The 25,871-nt window shown below is 39.8% G+C and overlaps 1 protein-coding gene and 2 long non-coding RNA genes across 5 annotated transcripts; 2 read left to right on the forward strand and 1 right to left on the reverse strand.

Annotated features, from left to right (window-relative positions):
- Positions 1–5,825: 5,825 nt before the first annotated feature.
- Positions 5,826–21,798, forward strand: LOC139544355 (caspase recruitment domain-containing protein 8-like). 3 transcript variants are annotated; one of them, XM_071351378.1, is made up of 13 exons: positions 5,826–6,001; positions 13,650–14,163; positions 14,957–15,430; positions 18,170–18,307; positions 18,511–18,784; positions 19,132–19,295; positions 19,398–19,453; positions 19,572–19,786; positions 19,951–20,207; positions 20,342–20,476; positions 20,552–20,699; positions 20,834–20,860; positions 21,085–21,798. In XM_071351378.1, the coding sequence occupies exons 4-13, from the start codon at positions 18,188–18,190 to the stop codon at positions 21,399–21,401; spliced, it is 1,713 nt and encodes a 570-aa protein (XP_071207479.1). In that variant the 5' UTR covers positions 5,826–6,001; positions 13,650–14,163; positions 14,957–15,430; positions 18,170–18,187; the 3' UTR covers positions 21,402–21,798. The 3 variants fall into 3 exon arrangements, with proteins under 3 accessions (XP_071207479.1, XP_071207478.1, XP_071207480.1); XM_071351379.1 differs by lacking the exon at positions 5,826–6,001 and adding an exon at positions 6,350–6,865; XM_071351377.1 differs by lacking the exons at positions 13,650–14,163; positions 14,957–15,430 and having other exon boundaries at positions 5,840–6,001.
- Positions 9,603–10,136, forward strand: LOC139544357 (uncharacterized). Its single transcript, XR_011668854.1, has 2 exons — positions 9,603–9,917; positions 10,076–10,136. It is a non-coding gene; the product is annotated as an uncharacterized lncRNA (long non-coding RNA).
- On the reverse strand, positions 21,587–23,104 carry LOC139544356 (uncharacterized). The gene is made up of 2 exons (XR_011668853.1): positions 21,963–23,104; positions 21,587–21,833 (listed from the first exon to the last, which is right to left on the reverse strand). It is a non-coding gene; the product is annotated as an uncharacterized lncRNA (long non-coding RNA).
- Between the last annotated feature and the right edge of the window lie 2,767 nt (positions 23,105–25,871).

Below are 25,871 nucleotides of genomic sequence, written 5' to 3' on the forward strand. Positions count from 1 at the left end.
GAGGTCTGAATGGAGAGAGACCTGGCACTCAGCATAAACATTTGACTAGACACAACTTTTACTTGTATTGTCTTTTATTTTTATTGAATTGAATAGTACAGTATTAGTCAACATGGGGAGGGAGAAACCCTAGCTGTGTTCGAATACTCATACTAACCGCGCTATTTGTGACGTGAATTGAGTAAATAGTATGCGTATTGGTCATAGTATGGATATATAGTTAGTATGCCAAAAGTTCCCGGATGTCGTACTAAATCGACAAAATATTAAGTATACACGCAGTGGACACTATTTCCGTACTTTACGGCCCATAATGCAAATCTTCAGAAAATTGGCTTGACTTCACATCGTTTCCAGATTTGAAGAAATTGGCAGAAAATATGTAGTCGAAGTACAACGAGAACGGATACAAATTCATTGCTTTAACCAATTATAGCAAATGTTAAGAAAATGTTTTGCAATGTAATAAAGTAATTACTTTTCAAATAAGTTACCTTACACGTTATGTTGGTGACAATTTGTCAGCTACGCTGTCCTTAAGAACCACAGAGTATCATTACAGCAGTTTTACCGGTATGTTAGTTGGCTACTTATACATCAAACTTGCCAGTATATTAACTATAGGCTGTCTAACTACCCAACGTTTATTGACTTGATTATTCCCGTCATTCTTAGCTAAATGGTATAACTTAGTCGTGCGTTCTCAATGGACATTCGGGTGCTTTCGTAAATTTGCTCTGGCTATCTACTCCGATTTCAGAGCGCAGAATAATGAATTTACAGTGCTCAACACCGTTGAATATGGCCGTGTCAGTAAACGTCGCAAAAAAAAAAACGTAATTAAACGGCTAGGGCGAGTAAAATAGTCAGAGTGGTCTAATTTGTGTCTGGAAGTAGCTAGCCAACGTTAGCTTGGGTGCTTGACTGCAGTTGTAAGGTCAGAACGCTCAAATCAACCGTAAATTACTCTTCGGTCCGAGCGTGAAACGCTCTGAATTTACAAACGGACAATCTGACAACACTCTGAATTTACGAGCGCACTCCATATTGAGTTTGAGAACACACCCGAAGTCGTAACATGTCTAACTAGTAAATGTGTTATGTCAACTAGCAAGCAAGAGGTGGCAGAGCAACAGCATCAACTTCCGGTAGACATACGAAGCGATAGTACGCTCAACTGAAAGCATACTGTTCGTATACTAAAATGAACTAATAGTATGTAGTATATGCTCATTAATATGTAGTATACAGTGTGAGTATTAGAACACAGGTCCTTTGTATTCTGCACCAGGATCAGGGAACTCCTGTTGTATATGGGACATTCTATTAGCAGAACACTGTTTCTACAGTATCATGTAAAGGGATGTTTATTATACCTGATACTACATTTAAAAGTTATAAAAACACAGTTTAGAATATCTTGTTAAATATTACTCAATGTGTATTTATTCCTTGTGTTATTTTTCTTTGCATTTTTAGGAATGTCCCATAAGCAAGAATTTCACTGTTAGTCTACACCTGTTGTTTACAAAGCATGTGACAAATAATGTTTTTATTTTATTTGATCTACATTAATTCATCAATTGCATTCTTCTCATATTACTCTGTAGGCTACTTACCTCTTCAAAGCTTCCTTCAGCATCTCACCATACATGTGCCTGTAGTTATTGAATGCAACCTTGCTTGTTTGTTGTGATTGAGCTGGGGGAAACCACACCCCCATGCCAACTCACATTTGGCTTCTGTCATGGCCGCCAGCATTTCTTGAGGAGCAAGACAAAAAAAACAAGGCCAAATCAGGGGTGCAGTTCCCCTTAATAATGTTGGTTTTGTCTGTAGTCTTGTGATACATTTTCACATCAAGGCAATTTGAAAACCTTAAAAAAGGCACGGGTAGAAATAAGTTAATCCACAGATACGAATATCATTTGATGTACATCATTTGATGTACACTACCGTTCAAAACTTATGGGTCACTTAGAAATATCCTTGTTTTTGAAAGACATGGACAAAACATTGCTTTAAAATAACATCAAATTGATCAGAAATACAGTGTAGATATTGTTAATGTTGTAAATGACTATTGTAGCTGGAAATGGCAGATTTTTTATGGAATATCGACATAGGCGTACAGAGGCCCATTATCAGTAACCATCACTCCTGTGTTCCAATGGCACGTTGTGTTAGCTAATCCAAGTTTATCATTTTAAAAAGGCTAATTGATCATTAGAAAGCCCTTTTGCAATTATGTTAGCACAGCTGAAAACTGTTGTTCTGATTAAAGAAGCAATAAAACTGGCCTTCTTTAGACTAGTTGAGTATCTGGAGCATCAGCATTTGTGGGTTCGATTACAGGCTCAAAATGGCCAGAAACAAAGGCTTTCTTCTGAAACTCGTCAGTCTATTCTTGTTTTGAGAAATGAAAGCTATTCGATGTGAGAAATGGGCAAGAAACTGAAGATCTCGTACAACGCTGTGTGCTACTCCCTTCACAGAACAGCGCAAACTGGCTCTAACCAGAATAGAAAGAGTGGCAGGCCCCGGTGCACAACTGAGCAAGAGGACAAGTACATTAGAGTGTCTAGTTTGAGAAAAAGACACCTCACAAGTCCTCAACTGGCAGCTTCATTAAATAGTACCTGCAAAACACCAGTCTCAGTGTCAATAGTGAAGAGGCGACTCCGGGATGCCGGCCTTCTAGGCAGAGTTGCAAAGAAAAAGCCATATCTCAGACTGGCCAACAAAAAGAAAAGATTAAGATGGGCAAAAGAACACAGACACTGGACAGAGGAAGATTGGGGGAAAAAAGTGTTATGGATAGACGAATCTAAGTTTGAGGTGTTCAGATCACAAAGAAGAACATTCGTGAGACTCAGAAAAAAATTAAATATGCTGGAGGAGTTCTTGACGCCATCTGTCAAGCATGGTGGAGGCAATGTGATGGTCTGGGGGTGCTTTGGTGGTGATAAAGTGGGAGATTTGTACAGGGTAAAAGGGATCTTGAAGAAGGAAGGCCATCCTTCCATTTTGCAACGGCATGCCATACCCTGTGGATGGTGCTTAATTGGAGCCAATTTCCTCCTACAACAGGACAATGACCCAAAGCACAGCTCCAAACTATGCAAGAACTATTTAGGGAAGAAGCAGTCAGCTGGTATTGTCAATAATGGGGCCAGCACAGTCACCGGATCTCAATCCTATTGAGCAGCTTGACCGTATACACCTGATGTAACAGCGGGGACTGTGAAGCAACACAAACATAGGCACAGACACATGCATACACACACACACACACACAAAAACATACGCACTATACATACACGTGGATTTAGTACTGTAGATACGTGGTAGTGGTGGAGCAGGAGACTGAGGGCACACAGTGTGTTGTGAAATCTGTGAATGTATTGTATATTTTGTAAAATTGTATAAACTGCCTTAATTTTGCTGGACCCCAAGAAGAGTATCTGCTGCTAAGGCAGCAGCCAATGGGGATCCATAATAAATACAAATACAGTCAAAGTCAGCCAACAATGATGAAAAAAATATTTTTGATTTCAATGTTTTACAATAACCTTCACAAGTATAAAATGTATCAGTTTATTTCATTAGTAGTCAAATGCCAAGGCACTACATTTTATTTTAAAGCTAGTCTGATTTGGGAAGCTGTTACATGTGAAGCAGTTAGATGGTGCATGTTATTTCAGTTCCTGCCTCATGCACTCAGTTGTCCATCTTCATCATAACCCGAAATATACGTTTTTAATATCCTGTTGTTTACAAATAACAAGATTGCAAACATCACAAAAATGATTGGATGCAGTCTATCACAGTGCCATCCGTTTTGTCACCAAAGCCCCATATACTACCCACCACTGCGACCTGTATGCTCTCGTTGGCTGGTCCTCGCTACATATTCGTCGCCAAACCCACTGGCTCCAGGTCATCTTATAAGTCTTTGCTAGGTAAAGCTCCGCCTTATCTCAGCTCACTGGTCACCATAGCAGCACCCACCCATATCACGCACTCCAGCAGGTATATTTCACTGGTCATCCCCAAAGCCAACACCTTCTTTGACTGCCTTTCCTTCCAGTTCTCTGCTGCCTATAACTGGAACGAATTGCAAAAATCACTGAAGTTGGAGACTTATAATCTCCATCACTAACTTTAAGCATCAGCTGTCAGAGCAGCTTACCGATCGCTGCAGCTGTACACAGCCCATCTGTAAACAGCCTATCTAACCAACTACCTACCTCATCCCCATATTTGTTTTTGCTTTTCTGCACACCAGTATTTCTACTTGCACACCCGCATCTGCACATATATCACTCCAGTGTAAATTCCTAAATTGTAATTACTTCGCCACTATTGGCCTATTTATTGCCTTACCTCCTTACTTCATTTGCACACACTGTATACAGATTTTTCTATTGTGTATTTGACTGTACGTTTGTTTATCCTATGTGTAACTCTGTGTTGTTTTTGACGCACTGCTTTGCTTTATCTTGGCCAGGTCGCAGTTGTAAATGAGAACTTGTTCTCAACTGGCCTACCTGGTTAAATAAATGTGAAGAAAAAAAATGTGTGATGCATCAATGAGGCCAGAAGCCTTGCTTTGTTATGATTCTGAACAGTCAGACAGCTAGCAATAATGACAAGAAGCTGCCATGTGGGGAATCGTAGGTGGCTCATTTCAGCTCGTTGTATCTTGTTATTGATACCCATGTTTTGTTTTGATGTGTTTTGACTGATTTCATGTGAAATGCTTATATGGCTAAAATTAGCTAGCTAGCTAACCAACAGCTGCAACGGTGTATTTGTGCAAATGTATGATTTCAATAAACATTTGGAGACGATATAGTTTATATTTGTCAACAACCTAAGCCAATCCCATCTATTTTGTCCCATAGTTGCAGGTGTCAGTTTTGTTGCTTAACAACCAACCCCTCGATACCTTCAAAATATGGTTATAACTATTTATTCAATATCAAAGATTGTCAGTCCTTACATCTAGAGCACTGTCTTTGAATTTAAGAGGAGTTACATTTCCCTAGTGTGGAGAACAATGACTTACATACATAATAGAGAATCATTGTAAGATACAATCTAAACATCTGTGAAATAGCTTTAAAATAACCAAATTGCGTGTGTTCAGCTGTATAAAAAAACTTATTCGGGATCAGTGTCACGTCCATGGAACGGTTGAGCTAATGTAGGGTAATGCGATTAGCATGAGGTTGTAAGTAACAAGAACATTTCCCAGGACATAGACATATCTGATATAGGTAGAAAGCTTAAATTCTTGTTAATCTAACTGCACTGTCCAATTTACAGTAGCTATTACAGTGAAATAATAAAATTGTATTGTTTGAGGAGAGTGCACAATGTTGAACATGAAAAGTTATTAATAAACAAATTAGGCACATTTGGGCAGTCTCGATACAACATTTTGAACATAAATGCAATGGTTCATTGGATCAGTCTAAAACGTTGCACATACGCTGCTGCCATCTAGTGGCCAAACTCTAAATTGCACCTGGGCTGGAATAACACATTATGGCTTTTCTCTTGCATTTCAAAGATGATGGTACAAAAAATACAAAATAACGGTTGTTTTTTTCTTTGTATTATCTTCTACCAGATCTATTGTGTTATATTCTCCTGCATTCCTTTAACATTTCCACAAACTTCAAAGTGTTTCCTTTCAAATGACTTAAATGTAAATGTCAATGTAAATGGTACCAAGAATATGCATATCCTTGCTTCAGGGCCTGAGATACAGGCAGTTAGATTTGGGTATGTCATTTTAGGTGGAAATTGAAAAAAAGGGGCGGATCCTTAAGAGGTTGTTGGTGTACAAAACCAAAAGTAAAAAGACGCAAAAACAAGTCTTAAACACCCACACCAGTAGAAATCCACTTTTTCCGAGATGAAAGACGATGGCCAGAGCTAACCCATGATGTTCAACCGAAAGGTTTCTGGATCGAATCCTCGAGCTGACAAGGTAAAATCTATAGTTCTGCTCCTGAACAAGGCAGTTAACCCACTGTTCCCCGGTAGGTCGTCATTGTAAATAAGAATTTGTTCTTAACTGGCTTGTCTAGTTAAACGATGTAAGTCAAAGTATGATCATATTTAGGACTGCGAATTCGTACCAATGACATGTAAATTATTTTTGGCCTACGTTTCAGGGCTGGGTTTTATTTGAATGGTACCACACACCAGCATGGCATTGTTTATTAATCAAATACACCTGCGAATCGCGCCTGGACTGGGCAATATAATATATAATTTTGGCCACAGCAAAGATGGTCGATAAATGACGATAGTTCACTCAGACGTTTTATCATAGAGAAAGAAATGGTTCCGGTCTACATTTGTGTCTCACATTGACAAAAAACAGCGAATGGTGCTTCCTCTTCCGTCTCTGGCTGCTTGAGCCATGGAGCAAATTAAAATATGTTTTTTTTGCATGACTCGGTGCAGGGATTGCTCATTTTTGACCATTTCATTGATAAAAAAAATATGGCTTTACACAACAGGGGCACCGGGCCATGCAAATCGAACTCGCCCATTGCTTCAATAGTTAGGCTAACCATATAACCGGAGTTTATATTGTTTATATTTCTATGGCAGATTCGCGGCCGCAATTTAGATAATACATTGATATCTAGCTGGCTGAAATGATAAGAGATAACAAAGAATATAGCTATTTCATATTGTTCGTATGCATGTCCAAATATTAATGACGTCTGGAATCCGACAGTTTCACTGGAATTATCAAAAGGCAAGGAGAGTCAGACAAACCTCAATACTCAACTCATCGTATAGGCACGGTGTAAGCTGGGACGGACTAGTCTCATGAGAGGTAGTCTTTTTCTGAAATAATTATTTTCACCTGATTTACAGTATGCCTGTCTTAACTGAAATGGTGCTCATATATCTTTCATTAGCTATGTAAGGTTAGTATGCTATCTAGTTACATTGACAGCTGTCAATCAGTGCCTTATTTGTTATAAACTGGTTGTTTTGAGCCCTGAATGCTGATTGTCTAAAACTAGTTCATTCTGGTCTATGAAATAGTAAAGAAAACAACTGTAAAAGGTTGCGTCAATCAAATCTGGTATCAGGATAAAATGTGATTCAGAGTCACTGAATATACTTTAAGTATTTTTATTTAACACAGGTGGTAAATGCAATTTTCGTATATACGGGTTCACTGTATCATCACGCAGGGTAAAGCAGAGCATTTTTCCTACACATTCCTCAACCTTGTGGTTTGCACAGTTGACACCCTAGATTAACAACAGCTTTTCTGCAGTCACTCTATGTTTTGTGATTAACATGTCCTATTTCTATAAGGCATATATTTTTGTTAAAAAGAGAACAAAACCATCCTTCACACAACTGCTCTTTAAAACATAAAATCTTTATTCAAGTAAACCGGAGCCGTACAAGGCTCGTGCTTTGAGCTGGGATGTCCCGCTCTTCCACTCGGGCGGTGCGTCCCCAAAGTGGTCAAGTGGCCTGAGATACAATGTGCCACTTCCGTCTTATCAAGATATCCCGTTTCCCTTAAGATAAAACAATAACAATTCTTTATAAATCCTGGCTACACTTCTTTGCATAGTGAATACTGCATTTCAATAACACATGTATACTTCCTCAATCAGCCTCTGAGGTGCTTTTAATTCTCTACCTGACAGTCTCATTTCAACAGGCTGCCCTGGTGGATTTGACACAGGAGTGTCTGGGCTTGAAGTTGTCTGACCTGTACTCTCAATTGTCTCCCGTTTCTCCTGTGTGTAACTCCCTCAGGTGTCATTACATCATGACCTGGTTGCCACTGTTTTCACCACACAGGCCTCAACGCTCTGTTTTACCATCATGCATTTTCACCCTATCATTTGGACTGAGTGCACTTTGGACCCTTTGTCATAGTACCTTATCCGTTCACTCTTTTCTCTCCGTTTGTTAAGAAAGACCTTGTCATCCTTCTCTGTTTCTAGGAGTACTGGCAACCTAGTGTTAAGTTACCTGTTGAACAACAGCTCTGCAGGAGACATACCATGTTTTAGTGGCGTAGCCCTGTAGTTTAACAAAGCTAGATATTGATCTGTCTTGAGTTGAGAGCTTTCTGAAGCAGTAGGTTCACTGTTCTTGACTAACCCATGATTAGACTGTTGGCACAGTGGGCTGGATGTGACGCGCTTGAACCCGTACAGTTTAGTAAAATCCCTGAAAGCTCAACTGTGAGGCGTTGTCCGTACGGACTACCTCTGCGACCCCATGACGAGCAAAGAATGACTTAATGTGAGTTATCACCTGACTAGCAGTAGTGTCCTTCAGCAAAGCTCTCTGGGCAATGAGAGCAATAGTCCATCAGTAGAACATAGTTCTTGCCCTCAAGAGAACAGAGATCTATTCCTACTTTGCCCCATTGTTTCAATACCTCTTTTTCCTCAACCCATATTGGCTCTTTGGTCTAATTTGACCTGTATTTATGGCATTTATCCGACTCATAATTCTACTATTTGTATTCATTTGTATCACTGTCAATTACATACTTTTATTTTGAAGGCAAACTAAAAATTCCACTATTGTGTCTAATCCTTATTGTGGCTAGCTTAAAATGACTAGCTACATGCACTGCATGCTCCGGAGTGGTTATCTTTACCCCAGTCTCATTAGCCCAGTGGCTAGTTAGCTAGTTGACGTGAAGCCTCTTGGCGCAGTTCAGCATTTTCGACCAAAACTCGATGGGTGAGTCAAAGGCGAGTAGTGTCACTCTTGGTACCATGTTGTATCTTCTTGTCTAAAAAATAGTAAAGAAAACAACTGTTCTTTAAAACTTAAGTTCCTCTTTATTCAAGTTAACCGGAGCCGTACAAGCATTGTGGCTCGCAGTCGGCGTTCCAATTTATCCCAAAAGTGTTCGATGGGGTTGAGGTCAGGGGTTTGTGCAGGCCAGTCAAGTTCTTCCACACCGATCTCGACAAACCATTTTTGTATGGACCTCGCTTTGTGCACGGGGGCATTGTCATGCTGAAACAGGAAAGGGCCATCCTCAAACTGTTGCCACAACATTGGAAGCACAGAATCGTCTAGAATGTCATTGTAACTGCCAGTTAGACTTACAGGTTATGTCGTTGTTTTGTGTTTGAATTGTTTACGTGTCCGCTGTGCGGGGAAATGATAAGAGAAGCGGAACTACGTAGCTAATAACTGTTGTAACGGGGATCCTTATTGTAGCAACACACTTTTGGAGGGAAGGCAATCCCGCGCTGTGTTAGCTAAGTTTTCATGTCATCGGGTGTAGTTCATAAAGTTTGAAGCGTATATGTTAGGATGGTAACGTTATTATAAATTAAGGATGAAGCGTGAATTCATGTCAGGAATAATAAGTGTGAAGCTTGATTTCCTCCCTTCTGTAATAAGCAGCCAATGAGGTATTTTTCCTTTATTCATGTGTTTAATCTAATACTGTTATAGCGCCAGCTAAACTGTTTTTGTATGTAAGCACTTCAGAGTTGTACCAAGCTAATAAGTCACTCGTAAGATAAGGTTGTAAGAGTGTGCTTAACTGTATGTAACTGCCAGTTAGATTTACAGGTTATGTCGTTGTTTTGTGTTTGAATTGTTTACGTGTCCGCTGTGCGGGGAAATGATAAGAGAAGCGGAACTACGTAGCTAATAACTGTTGTAACGGGGATCCTTATTGTAGCAACACACTTTTGGAGGGAAGGCAATCCCGCGCTGTGTTAGCTAAGTTTTCATGTCATCGGGTGTAGTTCATAAAGTTTGAAGCGTATATGTTAGGATGGTAACGTTATAATAATTAAGGATGAAGCGTGAATTCATGTCAGGAATAATAAGTGTGAAGCTTGATTTCCTCCCTTCTGTAATAAGCAGCCAATGAGGTATTTTTCCTTTTTTCATGTGTTTAATCTAATACTGTTATAGCGCCAGCTAAACTGTTTTTGTATGTAAGCACTTCAGAGTTGTACCAAGCTAATAAGTCACTCGTAAGATAAGGTTGTAAGAGTGTGCTTAACTGTATTTTTCATTTACTTTATAGTTCTCACGGAAGGTGATAATTCTGACTAAATCTACAGAATAAAGCCGCCAGTTAAAATCAAGGAACGGTTGTGCTCGTGGTCACTGAAGGGAGCTATAGTCATTGTATGCGGAAGCGTTATGATTTCCCTTCACTGGAACTATGGGGCCTAGCCCAAACCATGAAAAACAGCCCCAGACCATTTTTCCTCCTCCACCAAACTTTACAGTTGGCACTATGCATTGGGGCAGGTAGCGTTTTCCTGGCATCCGCCAAACCCAGATTAGTCCGTCGGACTGCCAGATGGTGAAGCGTGATTCTTCACTCCAGAGAATGTGTTTCCACTGTTCCAGAGTCCAATGGCTACAAGTGCTACTCAACGCTTGGAATTTTGCATGGTGATCTTAGGCTTCTGTCCGGCTGCTCAGCCATGGAAACCTATTTCATGAAGCTCCCGACTAATAATTTTTGTGCTGACTTTGCTCCCCGAGGCAGTTTGGAACTTGGTAGTGAGTGTTGTAGGATTTTTACGCGCTTCAGCACTTGGCAGTCCTGTTATGTGAGCTTGTGTGGCTTACCACTTCGCTGCTGAGTCATAGTTGCTCCTAGACATTTCCACCACACAATAACAGCACTTACAGTTGACCGGGGCAGCTCTAGCAGGGCAGACATTTTATGAACTGACTTGTTGGAAAGGAAAGCATCCTATGACGGCGCCACGTTGAAAGTCACTGAGCTCTTCAGTAAGGCCAATCTATGGAGATTGCATGGCTGTGTGCTCGAGTTTATACACCTGTCAAAAACGGATGTGGCCAAATTGCTGAATCCACTAATTTGAAGGGATGTCCACATACTTTTGTATATATAGGGTAGCAGGTATGGGTAGCTGCAGCCCGGAGTATAGGCGAGTGAGTGTATGGAAAGCTTATCAGCAAAATGGGCAGATTTGTTGCCACTCAAGCGTTTTGCGTGGCTGATTGGGCTGCACCACGAGTCGATAGTAAGCTGGCGACCAGTGCTCCGGTGTTGTGCCTGCCGACTTGAAGTGGTTCCTACTTGAAGTGCGTCCTACTGGGTATCAAGGTCGTGTCGCCATCGGTAGCTAATGTAGCAATTTACAGCAGCTTACACAATAAATAACTAATATTGATAACCATCTAGATGTCACCTTGATACATACAGTGCATTCGGAAAATATTCAGACCCCTCGACTTTTTCCACATTTTGTTACGTTAGACTTATTCTAAAATGTATTAAATTACTTTCCCCCCCCTCATCAATCTACATACAATAACCCATAATGACAAAGCAAAAACAGGGTTTTTAGAAATGTTTGCACATTTATAAAAAAACAGAAATAGCTTATTTACATAAGTATTCAGACCCTTTGCTATCAGACTCAAAATTGAGCTCAGGTGTATCCTGTTTCCATTGATCATCCTTGATGTTTCTACAACTTGATTGGAGCCTACCTGTGCTAAATTTAATTGAGTACCGACTAAATGGTCTGAATACTTGTCTAGTTCTAGGAAGAGTCTTGGTGGTTCCAAACGTCTTACATTTAAGACTGAAGGAGGCCACTGTATTCTAGGGGACCTTCAATGATGCAGACATTTTTTGGTACCCTTCCCCAGATCTGTGCCTTCACACAATCCTGTCTCTGAGCTCTACGGACAATTCCTTCGACCTCATGGCTTGGTTTTTGCTCAGACATACACTGTCAACTGTGGGACCTTATATAGACAGGTGTGTCCCTTTTCTAAATCATGTCCAATCAATTGAATTTACCACAGGTGGACTCCAATGAAGTTGTAGAAACATCGCAAGGATGATCAATGGAAACAGGATGCACCTGAGCTCAATTTCGAGTATCATAGCAAAGAGTTTGAATATTTATGTAAATATTGTATGTTTTTTTTTATTTGTAATAAATTAGAAAAAAAATCTGTTTTAGCTTTGTCATTATGGGGTATTGTGTGTAGATTGATGAGGGGGAAAAAAAATTGAATCCATTTTTGAATAAGTCAGTAACGTAACAAAATGTGGAAAAAGTCAAGGGGTCTGAATACTTTCCGAATGCACTGTACAGTCTACTATTCAATGGGAAGGGCTGAACGGCAACAACACCGGATCACAGTGCCCTCTGCTCCCGCTTGACAAGTGCTACTGTCCGGCAACTGCATGGGAAGTAGCTATCTAGTAGCCAATATCAGGGTGAAAGTCATACTTGATCACACGCATACAACGCATGAAGCAACAGTACAGCCCTCATCAATACTCAAGTCACAGATAAACAATCGTCAGTTTTATAACTTAAAATGTACAATTATTTGTGTAAAACTAACAGTGAAATACGACTCAGACTCATCCTCTGGTTTAAAAACATCAGCATGGTAGCTCAATGTATTGCATGGTAAGAAATGGAAGAGGAAAAACTGCTCAATCAAAACCGTAAAAGCAGAATGCTTTTGACACACCCACTGCTTTCCCATTGACACACCCACTGCTTTCCCATTGACACGCCCACTGCTTTCCCATTGACACACCCACTGCTTTCCCATTGACACGCCCACTGCTTTCCCATTGACACGCCCACTGCTTTCCCATTGACACGCCCACTGCTTTCCCATTGACACGCCCACTGCTTTCCCATTGACACGCCCACTGCTTTCCCATTGACACACCCACTCTTTTCCACTTGCCCACTGCTTTCCCATTGACACACCCACTCTTTTCCACACGCCCACTTTTGACACACCCACTCGCCCATACTCAGGTCGCCATATTGGGATGCAGCTAGCCCCTTCTCTGAAATAGGTGCGGCAACTTCCTCTGAGGTGGGCCTTTAAGGATGGGATGCATAGAAATTTTGCACATATAATGAATCTACTGCATATGAGAATGATAGATCTATAACATTTGGCCGGTCGCCCTCAAAGCTACATACTGGACCTTTTAAAAGTGCAGAGCAAAAACCTGCACTTGTCTTTTCCTACTAGAGCTGACTTTGCTGATAACTTCTTTATTGAGGAACATTTTACTTACTAGGACTGTGATGTCTCACCTACAGATGTAGGATCTTAATTGCATTACCCTATTGTTGCAGGAAATTTCCTGCACAGCAGAAAATGCAAACTTAGTGGATTCAAGGTTTAAGCTTCTGTTTGTAATTTTCACTTTACACGTTCCACTTGATTTGCCCTAATAACAAATTTATCAACCCCTACACAAATGTAAATTAATTACACTCCACACAATCATTCACATTTCATGTTGCTGCAGGATTATTTTCCTGCAGTGAGAAACTGGTCAAATGAAGATCCTACATCTGTAGCTATCTTAATAAGTCGCTCTGGATAAGAGCGTCTGCTATGACTAAAATCTAAAACGTAAGAGACTGTATGCAAAATGTGAGTGTGTGTGTGTGTTGGCAGTTCCCAAATTAATCTGTCTAATGATGAAATTTGATATTGAGACCAGTTGAAAGATTCTAGTATATTCTACTAACGATACAGATGTGTTCATGTTCTTTGCTCAAATTATATCCGTTTCTAGTTTACATGTCATAGACAACTCACCTGTTTGGTTGTTTTAGGGAACCATAATGCTGCCTGCTAAGGAGCTACTGCTGCTGGCCACTCTGGAGGAGTTGACTGAGGGAGGAGGAAACCTGGAGCAATTTCAGTGGTTCTTGACTAGCCTGCTGCCCATATTTCCCCCCATTCCAGAGAGCCAGCTGGATGACCCTGACAGGCAGGACACAGTGGATGAGATGGTGCAGAGCTTCGGCCCTGAGGACGCTGTGAAGGTCACACTGAGGATCCTGAGGAATTTAAAACAGTTTGATCTTGCAAAAAAGTTAGAGATAAACTACAGACAAGTTATTCCATGCTCTAAAGGCTTACTGACTACCCCTGGAGCAAGTGAAGACCAGGAGACCTATGATGACATTGAAGGTGCAGGTGAAGAATATGTCTCCATGTGCGATGTGGGGTCACCACAACCTCACATCATTCCTGAAGGAGAAGATATATATGAGACCTGTGATGTCATAGACATTACCGCCATTTCAGCTCCACCGCACATAAGCATTCCTGAGAGAGGAGCAGGTGAAGTGCATGAGATCTATGCTAACATACAATTATGTCTGTCATTCAGTTTTATTTTCAACTGCTGAAAAAGTATGTATTTTTTTCCAAAACGCTATATCCACAATTAAAATTTTAAAAAGTAATCAGAAATGATTGCATATGGGTATCTTCATGTGTGTGTAAAATATTACTGTTCTCAGATTTTTATTTGAGATTTTAGATGTGTTTTTGCAAAACACTATATATCCATTGTGGAATGTTTGTATCCTGTATATTTGACAGTGATGTGGTTGTCTCACCTAGCTATCTTGAGATAAATGCACTTACTGTAATTCGCTCTGGATAAGAGCATCTGCTAAGTGACTAAAATGTAAATGTTTTGAATTATTTAATTATTATTTGTGTGTTACAATGTATCATTTGTACATTTCTTTATAAAATGTTTAGTTATTTGTTGCATTTGAATGTGTAAAACCTAGCAGAACTACTTATTTCTCTGAGTGAGGCAGATATGTAGCAATTTGCAAAATAACATGATTATTTGTCTATCTGAAATGAAACCATCACGTGATAGACATCTATTTGTTTAATCTGTCATTGAACAACCCCATGCAATGATTACATAGTGAAAAAAACACACCAATTTCTTTCAGAATTTATTTTAACGATAAAAGCTAATTTAACAACATTTCTGAAAATGGATATCTAGCGTTTTGGAATTAAACTCTTCAATAGTTCAACACTTATTATTCAGTAAGAAGACATCTACTGCAAAACGATAACCTGTTTTCACTCTCTTTCTTGCTCACAGAAGGCCCTTACCCCAATATCAAACCTCAACTAAAAGGGATGCTGAAACGCAGTCTCTCATTAAACGATCTTCAAGTCAGAACACCATCCTCGTCTCGCAGAGTTTCCGGTGACAAAGGAGAATACATCAGCTTGATTAGCAGTTCTTTGAGTGCCTTGGACAAAAAGCAGTTGAGCAGCAAAGCCACTGAAATGTGCCCCACAATGCCATCTGTTCCAGATCTGCTCCTTGCTACTCTAGAGATGCTAAATGCAGAAGAGTTTAAGAGATTTTTGAGTCACCTGGCTCACTGCCTGCTGTCCATATTTCCCCCCATCCCATGGAACCAACTGGAGAACGCTGACACAAAGGTCACAGTGGATAAGATGGTGCAGAGCTACAGCCCCGAATATGCTGTGAAGATCACAGTGGTGATCCTGAAGATGATGAAGTGGTTTGATCTCGCTGAGAAATTAAGGAATAATTACAGACTAGGTAATACAGCAAGACAAAACAATCTGTGCATTATGAGGACATTGTTACCAGCAAGCAACATTTGGCATAGGGTGTCATGAAAGATTACAAACAGTAAGGAGGGAACAATCGAAAAATATGGAAGTTTGCAATTGTGGTCGATTTAATTTAAAAAAGAATCACTCCTTTCCTCATAAGCAGGAGCGAGAAACATAAAACATCAAAACACCTAGTCAGTTGCACAACCTGAATGTGTCTTCTGCATTTAACCGAACCCCTCTGAATCAGAGCGGTGCGAGGGGCTGCCTTAATCGACATCCACAGCGCCCAGGGAGTAGTTGTTGTTAGGGGTGTCGTGATGTGACTATATTAATGTGATGACTGCTATTCATCGAATAATTACCTACTACGTTTAATTATTACTCAATTAAATGAATCATGTAACAATTAACTCACTAGGAATTTGGGGCACCACGGGAAAGTTTATTTAATGAGTTACCATTTCCCGAATTAACTCAAAAATATATTGATATCATAACAGTCATCAATCAATAATTTCCTTATATCAGTCTCATTCTAAACGTCATTGACTTCGTAAATCTGCACGAACCCTAACCTAAGTGATGAATCAGCGATACACAAACTGTCTTAGTAAAAAAATTATTAACTAAATAATCACAAAGAAATACATAAACACACACACATGGTATAGGTTATTGATTTCTAACATAATGCAATGAAAAGTCCCTTGCGGACTAACCCGATTTCATGGCTTGTTACACAATGGAAAGAGGATGGGGAAAGATAAAGAGCGGGAGAGACAAAGAGAGTGGACTTATCGTACATACACTACCGTTCAAAAGTTTGGGGTCACTTAGAAATGTCCTTGTTTTTGAAAGAAAAGCAATTTTTTTTGTCCATTTAAAATAACATGATATTGATGAGAAATACAATGCAGACATTGTTAATGTTGTAAATGACTATTGTAGCTGGAAACGGCTGATTGTTAATTTTTTTAATGGAATATCTACATAGCGACCGTTGTTGATGTGTGCAGAAGGTCCCTGGTTCGCGCCCGTGTCGGGGCGAGGGAACGGTTTAAAGTTATACTGTTACAGAGGCCCATTATCAGTAACCATCACTCCTGTGTTCCAATGGCACATTGTGTTAGCTAATCCAAGTTTATCATGTTAAAAGGGTAATTGATCATTAGAAAACCCTTTTGCAATTATGTTAGCACAGCTGAAAACTGTTGTTTTGAATTAACGAAGCAATAAAACTGGCCTTCTTTAGACTAGTTGAGTATCTGGAGCATCAGCATTTGTGGGTTCGATTACAGGCTCAAAATGACCAGAAACAAAGACCTTTCTTCTGAAACTCGTCAGTCTATTCTTGTTCTGAGAAATGAAGGCTATTCCATGTGAGAAATTGCCAAGAAACTGAAGATCTCGTACAACGCTGTGTACAACTCCCTTCGCAGAACAGCACAAACTGTCTCTAACCAGAATAGAAAGAGTGGGAGGCCCCGGTGCACAGCTGAGCAAGAGGACAAGTACATTAGAGTGTCTAGTTTGAGAAGCAGACGCCACACAAATCCTCATCTGGCAGCTTCATTAAATAGTACCTGCAAAACACCAGTCTCAACGTCAACAGTGAAGAGGCGACTCTGAGATGCTGACCTTCTTGGCAGAGTTGCAAAGAAAAAGCCATATCTCAGACTGGCCAATAAAAATAAAAGATTAAGATGGGCAAAAGAACACAGACACTGGACAGAGGAACTCTGCCTAGAAGGCCTGCATCCCAGAGTCGCCTCTTCACTGTTGACGTTGAGACTTGTGTTTTACTAATTAGACCGTTTTTTTCCAATTTTGCCTAAAATGACATACCCAAATCTACCTACCTGTAGCTCAGGCCCTGAAGCAAGGATATGCATATGCTTGGTACCATTTGAAAGGAAACACTTTGAAGTTTATGGAAATGTGAAAGGAATGTAGTGGAATATAACACAATAGATCTGGTAAAAGATAATACAAAGAAAAAAACAACCGTTCAATTGTATTTTTTTTGTACCATCTTTGAAATGCAAGAGAAAGGCCATAATGTATTATTCCAGCCCAGGTGCAATTTAGATTTTGGCCACTAGATGGCATCAGTGTATGGGCAAAGTTTTAGACTGATCCAATGAACAATTGCATTTCTGTTAAATGTATCAAGACTGCCCAAATGTGCCTAACTTATCATGTTCAAAATTGTGCACTCTCCTCAAACAATAGCATGGTATTTTTTCACTGTAATAGCCACTGTAAATTGGACAGTGCAGTTAGATTAACAAGAATTTAAGCTTTCTCCCAATATCAGATATGTCTATGTCCTGGGACATTTTCCTGTTACTTACAACTTCATGCTAATCGCATTAGCCTACATTAGCTCAACCGTCCCGTGGAAGGGACACCGATCCCGAAGAAGTTTTTTAACTATCTTGCTCAAGGGCAGAGCGGCGACCTTACGGTTGCTGGCTCAACGCTCCAACCGCTAGGCTACTATAGCACTGCTCATGTTACATCACTGGATTTATGTTTTATGTTCAAGGTAAAATTATATGAAAACATGAAGTCGCTAGGTGTGTATGACATTTTAAAATGGTGCTGCTTTTGTGTGTGGTTGACTACCAAATGTTGCCTTTCCCACTCCCATCTACCTGTTATTAAATTGTTGTTATTATTGATACTTCTTTTCTCTGTCTCTCTTGTGATACTACAGGGAGTAAAACAGCATGGAATGTGTCACCGAGCAGTCACACATCATCTTTGTCCAAGGGTAAAAAGAGAAGAAGAAAAAAAAAAAAGAAAGAACAAAAAACCTATTTCAATTCAAAGCAACAAAGATGCCCTGGTCATGGTGAGGAGGAAAGGGGATGTTTGGGTTCACAGACACAAACATACCTAGTCCTGTCATTGGAACTCATGTGTGCAGTTAACTTGTTATTGTGTATAAAATATGAATGATAATACATTTGGTCTTGGCATTTAGGCTTTGCTCTTTGGGGTGCTCTCCACGCGAGAAAGAGTTTTAAATTGTTCTGTTTTCTTTTTTTTATAAAGGGACCCACAACGCTGACTGTTACAGATCTGCTGCAGGTCACTCTGATGAAGCTGAGCAAAAAAAGGAGATTTACGTTTTTCCTAAATGGCAGCCTGCTGCCCGGCTTTCCTCCAATCCCAGATAGCCAGCTAAGGTACGCCAACATAGGGGTCAAAGTTGATAAGATGGTGCAGATCTTCGGCCCTGAGGGAGCTGTGAAGATCACACTGAAGATCCTGAGGGAGATGAATCTGCATAATATTGCCGATGAATTAAAGAGAGAACACAGCAGAGGTAAGTGCAGGTTCTTAGTCAGTGTGTTCAAACAAAGAGTGCCTGAGCTTCTTGACTTGTCTCATTATAGAATGTTAATGAATATATAATGTTTGTGCTCCAAGTTCCTCCTTGATGATGTATATCAGAAGCACAGGTAACACTTCTATAGAGGGTAACTACAGTGTTTGTTATTTCTCCCACCCCTCCCCTCCTCAGTCATAGATTTAGAGGAAATGCAATGTTACTCATGTCATCGTCCTGCTACCTCAGTTGTAGACTAATAACTAACTAAATACAATTTGCACTCTTTGCTATCTGTTTGTAGATTCTCCTCTCTTCCTGTAACCCAAAATCTCCCTCTGTAGACCATGCCCTGTCATGCCTTCCCAGTCGTCCTTTATTTAGCGAACGATCAAAGGAAGAGGAGATCGAGGATCTGTCTCAAAGCTTAACTGATACCAAGGAGCAATTATTAAGGAATGTATTAGGAAAGGTCGACCAAGTCATGCGTCTGACTGACCTTCTGCAGGTAATACAAGATTCTCACTGACAAGAAAGAAAGAGAGAAGTTATAAAACATATATTTTGTCTATGGGTTCAATATCTACTGGTATTGTTTTTTAAATTTTAGACGTCTCCTGATAACTTGGTAACAGAGACATATGAGGAGAGCAGGGGAGCATACCGGTAACTTGTTCTTCTTTTCCATTCATTCGAGAGGATAACATGTTGAAATTGATACTTTTTTAAAGAATGTAAAATGAACATATCATGATGCCACGTCATTGTCATATGCTCTAAACAGGTTCAAGTGCCCCAGTGCAGGTCTGTTCCCAAGTGGTGTAACCGGCCTTGGGTTTGGGATGGAGGGGGAGGGGGAGGTGCTCTATTGGACAGTCCCCTGGGACAGGAGGCTTCTAGCACAGAGAGGCAAGAGGCCTGCGGGACCCCTGTTCAAATTCACATGCCTTAAAGGGTCTATCTGTCAACTACAACTCCCTCACTGTGAGCTTCATTCTAGTGAGTGACGATTTCATGAAAGACATAGTGCTTCAAGACAACTGTCATTCCGAATGAGCCTATTGTAATAATTTTTTGATATCTCATCATTTAGCTGTTATCATTACTCATCATTGATAATCAAGTCAGAGAAATAAGCTCCACATGTTCTTTTTCTTTCCCAGCGGGTGGATGTGACTTCCTGTCTGTAGCCCATGTGATGGATGACAGTTTGGAGTTTATCAGTGACGTTCAGATAACCGACACACATGTCATATTAAACATCAATGGATTCTCTGCTTATGGCATCGTCAGGGAAGATGACTCACCCACTGTCCCTATACGTGCACTTGTCTTGTTATTCTACAAACTCCCAGTTGTCCCTAAGAAGAGGTCCATCCTTAATGTGTTGTTGCTTCCCAGAAATGTTATGATCAGGGAGGTAGGTGAATAGATCAGAGATGTCAAACAATACTTTGGCTGGAATTTGCATGTTTTGGTAACATTAATACTTGGATAATGTGTTATAGTTTAAACATTGGATAACAAAATGGGCTTTTCTGAAAACATTCAAAGGTACAGGAGGAATGGAAGAGAAGAAATGGAGACCAAGAAATCTACATTGAAACTAACGCTCACTGCCAACTAATCCCAAAGCAAGAATACACCCTCTCCACTGATCTTACAGATGAACATCAAATAAGACCAAAGGTGATATCTGATATGAGAATGAAAATGTATTTGCACATTAAAATGATATAACTGACGAACTGTATTTTACACCAGGATGCAGCATTTGAAAACTACGAAAACTACGAAAACTACATCCCAACATTTCAGTTGTTCTTACAAACTGTTGTTGAACAAGTTGATCTTCTCCTGAAAGAAAATAATGGTGTAGAGTCTGTGTGGGATAGACTTGTCTGGCTTCCAGGTAACACAAAGTTGCTGTACTAGTATTGCAGTTGTTGTTATTGAATTAGTACATCTTTATATCATAAGTTTAGGTTATAATGGACGCAGTCTTATATCACCGTTAATCAGACGGTCTTCTTTTCTCATTTGCAGTTTCACCAACAGAAATCATCTCTACAGGTAACTTGATATTCCACTGAGATTTACCATTATAAACATCACAATTTAATGATATCGCAATGATAAACAAAGACATTATGGAAGTAAAGAAATCTGATTCGTAGTGCTCCTGTGTAGTAAAAATAATATTGAATTGAGGTCATAATTTATCTTCGATGTTTAGCATACATCTTGATTTTATCATCCTAAACTGTATTTTAAAGATAGTATTTTCTCCCTCTAAGCGTCCGGCCCTCTCCCTGTAGCCCCTCCTGCCAATCCTCCTACTCTCTCAGGAGAGGACTTCATAATAAAACACAGAGTGAAACTGGAGGAACGCATGGGTGAATTGCAGCCCATACTCCTCAAGCTTCAGGACTGTAAAGTACTGAACGATGTGGAGCGAGAGAAGATTGACAACATAAGTTCACGGATCAAGAGGAACAAGGCCCTTCTGGACATGATTATGAGGAAGGGACCTCGTGCCCAGGAACAGCTCTACCGGGCCCTAAAAAAAGAGGACCCTTACCTGGTGGAATACCTGCAAGAGGAGACATCCTGACCATAGATTGGTGTGTAAAGTAATCCAACAATGACTACAACATGTAAATGGACCAGGAGCCTAGAGATCAGGACAGGGTTGCTACGCAGGTGCACTGGCTGCAAACAGCAAGCTTCAGGACTTTGCTATTTAATGGCATTATATATGTTTTAATCTCTGTATAAAATACATATGTAGATGGTAAGTATATATTTACAAGCCTTTATTTACATTTTCATGTCAGTATTTTATACATACACATACAGATTTATGCATCAGTCATTTCTATAGATGTTCAATGTCGCTGGAATTTCTGTCCGCACACTTGTGTTTTTTATTGGTATGAGCTGTGATGGAGAGATGCTTGAATAAAAGTTGCGTCATTCTTGTCCACATAGAATGTACTGTATGAAAATGACCATATAGCCAGGTCTAGTCTGTTGAATGGCATATCTGTGGACAAGAGATCAATGCTAAGTGGTGGCAGGCAACCTATTCTACATAAACAAAAAATACATTAACAGTGTGAGGGCAATGTTCAATAGTGTAAAGTTATATTACATTTGATCTGAGCTACTCCACCTGTGTCAAAACATCCTGGGTGTGTCACGTTTCCATTGAATAGCAGCTCCATCCTAGCACGTCGTCCCTCGTTCCAAAAAACAGTTCACACATTGATGAGCCGCTTCCCGGACCACAGATTAAAAGGGCTCTATTCAATCGGCGTCGCAGAAATGGATCTTTACAGCGTGATCTACATTTTAAGGAAGTGTTCCCGCTTTAGTGGAGGCTGCATTCACGGTAAACGCTGCATATGTCGGCTCAATCGGAAATGACCTTTACAATTCTATCAAAATGTTATTCGTCACATGCTTCGTAATGAACAGGTGTAGACTAACAGTGAAATGCTTCCTTGCAGGCCCTTCCCAACAATGTAGAGAGAAAGAAAATAGAAAAGTTATAACACGTAAAAATAAATACACAATGAGTAACGATAAATACACAGGCACCAGTACCGAGCCCATGTGCAGGGGTACGAGGTAATTGAGGTAGATACTTTCTGAAGCCACTGTATCACACCCCTTGACTTTTTCCATCTCTTATTGTGGTACAGCCTGCATTTTTTTAATGGATTAAATGTACATTTTCTGGCACTGGCCTTCACACAATACCCCAATGTCAAAGTGGAATTTTTACAAATTAATTTAAAATTAAAAGCTGAAATGTCTTGAGTCAATAAGTATTCAACCCCAATGTTCTGGAAAGCCTAAATAAGTTCTGGAGTAAAGATTTGCTTAACAAGTCATATAATAAGTTGCAGACATTGAATATCCCTTTCAGCATGGTGAAGTTATTAATTACACTTTGGATGGTGTATCAATACACCGTCACTACAAAGATACAGGCGTCCTTCCTAATTCAGTTGCCGGAGAGGAAGGAAACCGCTCAGGGATTTCACCATGAGGACAATGGTGACTTTAAAACTGTTAGAGATTAATAGCTGTGATAGAAAACTGAGGATGGATCAACAGCATTGTTGTTACTCCACAATACTAACCTAATTGACACAGTGAAAAGAAAGAAGCCTGTACAGAATAAAACATATTCCAAAATATGCATCATGTGTGCAGCAAGATAAAAGTAATACTGCAAATTTTCAAGCATAGTGGTAGTTGCATCATGTTATGGGTATGTTTGTAATCGTTAATGACGGGCATTTTTCAGGATAAGAAGGAAACAGAATGGAGCTAAGCACAGGCAAAATCCTAGTGGAAAACCTGGTTCAGTCTGCTTTCCACCAGACACTGGGAGTTGAATTCACCTTTCAGCAGGACAATAACCTAAAACAAGGCCAAATCTACACTGGAGTTGATTACCAAGAAGACAGTGAATGTTCCTGAGTGACCGAGTTACAGTTTTGACTGAAATCTGCTTGAAAATCTATGGCAAGACCTGAAAATGTTTGTCTAGCAATGATCAAAAACCAACTTGACAGAGCTTGAATAATTTTAAAAACAATAATGGGCATATGTTGGACAATCTAGGTGTGGAAAGCTCAAAGACACTTTCCCAGAAAGACTCACAGCTGTAATCGTTGCCAAAGGTGATTCTAACATCTATTGACTCAGGGGTGAATGCTTATGTAAATTAGATATTAGTGTTTTATTTTTCTTAATTGTTTTACAAATATAATTTTTCTGACACTGACACAGTATTTTGTTTAGATCGTTAGCCAAAAAATGACAATTGAATCCATCTGTAATCTACAGTGCATTTGGAAAGTATTCTGACCCCTTGACTTTTTCACATTACAGCATTATTCTAAAATGGATTCATCTCCCCCATCAACCTACACACAGTATCCCATAATGACAAAACAAAACGTTTTCTGGAGCAAATGTATAAAAAATAAAAAGCTGAAATATATTACATTTACATACAGTTCCAGTCAAAAGTTTGGACACACCTTCTCATTCCAGGATTTTTCTTAATTTTTACTATTTTCTACATTGTAGAATAATAGTAACCAAAAAAAGTGTTAAATCAAAATATATTTTATACTTGAGATTCTTCAAAGTAGCCACATTTTGCCTTGACAGCTTTGCACACTCTGCAATTTATTTCCTTCTTAATGCGTTTGAGCCAATCAGTTGTGCTGTGACAAGTTAGGGGTGGTATACAGAAGATATCGCTATTTGCTAAATGACCAAGTCCATATTATGGCAAGAACAGCTCAAATAAGCAAAGAGAAACGACAGTCCATCATGACTTTAAGACATGAAGGTCAGTCAATCTGGAAAATTTAAAGAACTGAAAGTTTCTTCAAGTGCAGTCGCAAAAACCATAAAGCGCTATGATGATGAGGACACCCACAGGAAAGGAAGACCCAGAGTTACCTCTGCTGCAGAGGATAAGTTCATTAGAGTTACCAGCCTCAGAAATTGCAGCCCAAATAAATGCTTCACAGAGTTTAAGTAACAGACACATCTCAACATCAACTGTTCAGAGGAGACTGTGTGAATCAGGCCTTCAGTGTAGAATTGCTGCCAAGAAACCACTACTAAATGACACCAATAAGAAGAAGATATTTGCTTGGGCCAAGAAACACGAGCAATGGACATTAGAACGGTGGAAATCTGTCCTTTGGTTCCAACCGCTGAGTCTAAGTGATACACAGAGCTGGTGAACGGATGATCTCTGCATGTGTGGTTCCCACCGTGAAGCATGGAGGATGAGGTGTGATAGTTTGGGGGTGCTTTGCTGGTGACACTGTCTGTGATTTATTTAGAATTCAAGGCACACTTAACCAGCATGGCTACCACATCATTCTGCAGCGATACGTCATCCCATCTGTTTTGAGCTTAGTGGGACTATCATTTGTTTTTCAACAGGACAGTGAACCAACACACCTCCAGGCAGGGCAAGGGCTATTTGACCAAGAAGGAGAGTGATGGAGTGCTACATCAGATGACCTGGCCTGCACAATCACCCGACCTCAACCCAATTGATATGGTTTGGGATGAGTTGGACCGCAGAGTGAAGGAAAAGCAGCCAAGTGCTCAGCATATGTGGGAACTCCTTCAAGACTGTTGGAAAACATTCCCGGTGAAGCTGGCTGAGAGAATGCCAAGAGTGTGCAAAGCTGTCATCAAGGCAAAGGGGGGCTACTTTGAAGAATTTAAAATACAAAATATACACTTTTTTGGTTACTACATGATTCCATATGTGTTATTTCATAGTTTTGATGTCTTCACTATTATTTTAGAATGTAGAAAATAGTAAAAAATTAAGAAAAACCCTTGAATGAGTAGGTGTTTCCAAACTGTTGACTGGTACTCTATGTAAATAAAATAAAAATATACATTTGCAAAAACAAATAACCTGTTTTTGCTTTGTCATTATGGGGTATTGTGTGTAGATTGATGAGGAATTTAATACATTTTAGAATAAAGCTGTAACATAACAAAATGTGGAAAAAGTCAAGGGGTCTGAGTACTTTCTGAATGCATATAACTAGGGGTAAAGTGACTAGGCAACAGGAGAGATAAACAGTATATGATGAGTCAAAAAGAAAATGGTGCTAAAAGGGTTAATGCAGAGGGACTTATTGTTGGAGCCAAAGCACAGAAGAAATCTGACGGCACATATGAATTCATGGGCAATAAAGATAAAACACCAGGTAAAAAACCGAGGTATTATTTTAGAATCTGACCTCAATTTTGAATCACACATTAGGAATGTGACCAATATAGCTTCTTACCACCTGAGGAACATTGCCAAGGTGCAGCCGTTTCTCTCTCAGGCTGATACAGAGAGACTCATCCATGCTTTTATTACAAGCAGGCTTGACTACTTTAATGCTCTCCCATCTGGTCTATCCAAGAAAGCCATTAGTCAAGTGCAAAGCAGAATGCTGCAGCATGGGTACTGACCAAGACCAGGCAGAGAGAACACATTACTCTGGTTTTAAGATCTGCACTGGCTGTCTGG

Source organism: Salvelinus alpinus, chromosome 18 (assembly GCF_045679555.1).
Source record: "Salvelinus alpinus chromosome 18, SLU_Salpinus.1, whole genome shotgun sequence".
Lineage (NCBI taxonomy): Eukaryota > Metazoa > Chordata > Actinopteri > Salmoniformes > Salmonidae > Salvelinus > Salvelinus alpinus.

What these genes read in the sequence shown, in the direction of transcription:
- LOC139544355 (XM_071351377.1), top strand. Translation starts at nt 5,954, where the DNA reads ATGATGTTCAACCGAAAGGTTTCTGGATCGAATCCTCGAGCTGACAAG. An exon ending in CGAATCCTCGAGCTGACAAG is followed by an intron (nt 6,002 to 18,169) that starts GTAAAATCTATA and finishes GTGATACTACAG; the next exon opens with GGAGTAAAACAGCATGGAAT. An exon ending in GTCTGACTGACCTTCTGCAG is followed by an intron (nt 19,296 to 19,397) that starts GTAATACAAGAT and finishes TTTAAATTTTAG; the next exon opens with ACGTCTCCTGATAACTTGGT.